This window comes from Helianthus annuus, chromosome 11 (assembly GCF_002127325.2).
Source record: "Helianthus annuus cultivar XRQ/B chromosome 11, HanXRQr2.0-SUNRISE, whole genome shotgun sequence".
Classification (NCBI taxonomy): domain Eukaryota; kingdom Viridiplantae; phylum Streptophyta; class Magnoliopsida; order Asterales; family Asteraceae; genus Helianthus; species Helianthus annuus.
The window spans coordinates 174563521-174567852 of record NC_035443.2 but is presented as its reverse complement, the minus strand read 5'-3'; the positions used below and the strand labels follow the sequence as shown (position 1 = coordinate 174567852).

The window sequence follows — 4332 nt, the reverse complement described above, 5'->3', positions numbered from 1 at the left end:
ATTGGGTTAACTTCATCCATTATTTTTGTTAACGAGAAGGACACTTTGGTGATTTTATAAAGCCGAATTGCCCTTCTAGTTAACAGAATTAGATATAAAATGACGCAAGTTCGATTCCCGTTTGAGCCAGTTTCGAAGGACAACTAGGTGAAAGGACGAATTGGGACTTTAATCCAGGTTCGAACCTGTCGGGGGGGGGGGAGGGTTTACGGATTCGACCTTAGACATAGCCTCGAGCAGGGTGAGTTTATACGTAAGATTTTTTACCATTAAAAAATAATTAAATTATAATTCTCAATTAGAAGAGTGAGAAACTAGATCCAACCTTACAAATACTACCATAGTAAGAAAAGCTAAAACAAAAAAAAGGAAAAAAAAGCAAACAAAGCTGCAATTTAAAAAACAAAAAAAGCAATAAAGAATGTTTTCCCTCCATTAATAACAACAAATAAAGAACAACCAACAAAAGAAACCTTCTCCTTGCACATGAAGGCAAGCACCACCTTTTCATATCATCTCCCACTCAACACTTTCACCATAACCATCAATGTGAATACAAACTCAACTCACTGAGTCATCACAAACAACTTTTTTCTTTCTTCATCAAATTCCCATCAATGGCAGCCGTTCGGAAACTCATTGTAGAAGTAGTAGACGCCCGAAACCTTGCTCCGAAAGACGGGCATGGCACGTCCAGCCCGTATGTCGTTCTCGATTTCTACGGGCAAAGACGGAAGACCCGAGTGGTGGCTCGGGATTTAAACCCGGTTTGGAATGAGGTTTTGGAGTTTAATGTTGGAAAACCATCGGATGTGTTTGGTGATATGCTTGAAGTTGATGTTAATCATGACCGGAATCTCGGCCCGACCACCCGGAATAATTTTCTGGGTCGGGTCAGGTTGGATTCAAGACAGTTTGTTAAGAAAGGTGAAGAGGCTTTGATTTATTATCCTTTGGAAAAGAAGCATTTGTTAAGTTGGGTGCAAGGGGAAATTGGTTTAAAAATTTATTTTAGTGATGACGTGGCACCGACACCCGCGCCGATGCCGGTGCCGGGGCCCGCGTCTTCGGCGGATGAGGAGGTGAAGGGCGAACCGAAACCGGAAACTGACGCGGGCCCTACAGAGAAAGAAAAAGGAAATGAGGGACCACCAGACGCTGAGGTGGCAGCGAAGGATGATTCGGATCACGATGAAGATCCAGGTGATGGTGGTGGTGAAAAGGTGCAATCGGGTACACCGGTGAAGGAAGAACGGGTGGTTCAAGATCAACTAAGGACGTCGAGATCTATGCCGGATATAAGACTCGGTGGTGATATTCCGGTCGGTCCGAAACCGATCCCTCGGGTATCGTCGATTAGTAGTTTTACGTCTGACGTGTCGGATCGGTTTCCGATCGAACGGTCTTCGTTCGATCTAGTGGAAAAAATGCACTATCTTTTTGTTCAGGTGGTTAAAGCGCGGTCTTTACCTACCCCTGGCAACCCGGTGGTTAAGATAGTGGTTTCGGGTAGCCAGGTCATGTCAAAACCGGCTCGGAAAACGATGTATTTCGAGTGGGACCAGACTTTTGCGTTTCGACGAGACACCCAAGATTCTGGTTCTATCCTCGAGATCTCGGTGTGGGACCCGTTGATCTCTAGCTCGATGTCGGATGTGGCAGGGCATAATTTTCTAGGTGGGATATGTTTTGACACCACTGAGATTCCACTGCGAGACCCACCTGATAGCCCGTTGGCCACACAGTGGTACAGGCTAGAAGGAGGTGGGGCTCACAGAGGAGATCTCATGTTGGCTACATGGGTAGGGACACAAGCCGATGAGTCGTTTCCAGAAGCATGGAAAACCGACACGGCTGGTAACCCTAGCTCCCGGTCGAAAATCTACCAATCACCGAAGTTATGGTATTTGCGTGCTACGATCATCGAGGCTCAAGACGTTTCGCTCTCGTCGTCGTTCCAAATCAAAGCGCAACTCGGGTTTCAAGTTCAAAAAACGAAGTCCATTATCACCAATAATGGATCTGCTTCATGGAACGAAGATTTGATGTTTGTAGCGGCCGAACCGTTCACGGACCATTCGTTGTTGTTGTTTTTGGTCGAACAACGCGGCTCGAAAGAAACCACGGTTAAAGGCGTTACGACCATCCCGTTAGTCACCATCGAGCGGCGCGTGGACGACCGAGAGGTGGTTTCAAGATGGTTAACGTTCGAAGATCCAAACGAAGAGAAGAGAGTTTATCGCGGTCGGGTTCAAGTCAAAATATTTTTCGATGGCGGATACCATGTGATGGACGAATCGGCTAATGTTTGTAGCGACTATCGACCCACCGCAAAGCAGCTTTGGAAACCACCGATCGGCACAATCGAGCTCGGGATAATCGGCTGCAAGAATTTGCTACCGATGAAGTCTATTGATGGCAAGGGGTCAACTGATGCTTATGCTGTCGCAAAGTACGGTAACAAGTGGGTACGAACGCGGGCTATATCGGATAATTTAGATCCGAAATGGAACGAGCAGTACACGTGGAGGGTTTACGACCCGTCCACGGTGTTAACAATTGGGGTTTTTGATAGTTGGGAGGCGTATGGATCTGGATCCGATGGTCAAAAAGAGTCAACGAGGTCGGACTTTCGTATGGGAAAAGTGCGTATACGGTTATCTACTTTAGAGATCGGGAAGGTGTACAAAAACTCGTATCCGTTAATGTTACTAAACGTAGGCGGTCTAAAGAAAATGGGCGAACTAGAGGTTGCGGTCCGGTTTGTACGTATGGCACCAACGATCGATTTATTGAATGTATACGCGCAACCTTTGTTGCCGATAATGCACCATATCAAGCCGATTGGTGTGGTGCAACAAGAGGTACTTAGAACAATAGCGGTTAAAATAACCGCGGCTCATTTTGCACGGTCTGAGCCACCACTTCGTCGCGAAGTGGTGACTTACATGCTGGATGCAGACTCGCATGCATTCAGCATGAGGAAAGTCCGTGCCAATTGGTTAAGAATAGTCAACGTTTTATCCGGGGTTATCGACATGGTCAAATGGTTAGACGACACGCGTTCGTGGAAGAACCCAACGGCTACGATCTTGGTTCACGTACTTCTCATGATGCTCGTGTGGTTCCCGGACCTAATCATCCCGACACTCGCATTTTACATGTTTGCGGTTGGGGTGTGGAACTACCGGTACCGGGCTCGATCCCGGCCGCCACACTTCGACCCAAAGCTCTCCTTGGCTGAAACAATCGACGGCAACGAACTCGACGAGGAGTTTGACCCCGTACCTTGTAACAGATCTAATGAAATGGTGCGGGCACGATACGACAAGCTACGTATGCTAGGAGCACGAGTACAAACCGTGCTAGGTGATATCGCGACACAAGGGGAACGGGTGCAGGCGTTGGTAACGTGGCGTGACCCGCGTGCCACGGGGATCTTTGTTGGGATGTGTTTGGTTGTTGCGGTTGTATTGTACCTTGTACCATCGAAAATGGTCGCGATGACGCTCGGGTTTTACTATATGCGGCACCCGATCTTTAGAGATCGGATGCCGTCACCCGCTTTGAACTTTTTCCGACGATTGCCGTCGTTAGCGGATCGTATGCTATAGGATCAAATGCTCAATCAGTTCAACTGCCCAGTGCTTGTATGTATAAATTGGTAACATAACTAAACTTTTGAAAGTTTGGTAATAATAGGGCTTGTATTAAATGCATCTGAGGTTGTACGTTATGTATTTTTAATCATGTTATATGATGAATTTGCTATAATATTAGAATTGTTAATACTGGCTGCCTAGAAACTAAATTTACTGCGTAAATATAACATGTAACTTACGTTTTTACACTTAAAATGGAATAATTTTAAACTACACAAATTGGAGATGATGTTAAACTTGTGATATAGTTCATGTTGACATGATCCGGTCGGCTTAAATACTTATGGGTCCCGTTATTTTAAATAGAGCGAAAGTTATGTTCGTTTTAAGTTGGGTCTTCTTTTGTCTATTTTTTTGCTTTTGTCCATTTGCTTCTCCGGGTATGAGTCTGCTAGCTTTTGGATTAGTTTTGAATGAGTTGTGAATCCAAGATTTGTACTCACTAGGTGCGAAAAATAAACTGATCAAAACGCAACGAATGCTTGATCAAGGCTGAAATACGATTAGGAGCGAGTCGATTGGCGTTGCGGGCATGCGACACATCATAGTGGCCGGTGGTGGTCTCTTAAAGCCGTATTGAACAATCGAACATAAGGCTAAGGTTGAGACTTGGGAGCTGCGTGCATGCACTTAAGGGTGCGTTTCACAAAAAGCCGGTTTGGGCCCACCA

The 4332-nt window shown here is 45.8% G+C and overlaps 1 protein-coding gene across 1 annotated transcript; it reads left to right on the top strand.

Annotated features, from left to right (window-relative positions):
* The first annotated feature begins 460 nt into the window (after nucleotides 1-460).
* Nucleotides 461-3776, top strand: LOC110891081 (protein QUIRKY). The gene has a single exon (XM_022138741.2). The coding sequence runs from the start codon at nucleotides 618-620 to the stop codon at nucleotides 3612-3614; it is 2997 nt and encodes a 998-aa protein (XP_021994433.1). The 5' UTR covers nucleotides 461-617; the 3' UTR covers nucleotides 3615-3776.
* The last annotated feature ends 556 nt before the right edge of the window (nucleotides 3777-4332 follow it).

Coding starts and splice junctions, on each gene's coding strand:
- LOC110891081 (XM_022138741.2), top strand. CDS start 618: ATGGCAGCCGTTCGGAAACTCATTGTAGAAGTAGTAGACGCCCGAAAC.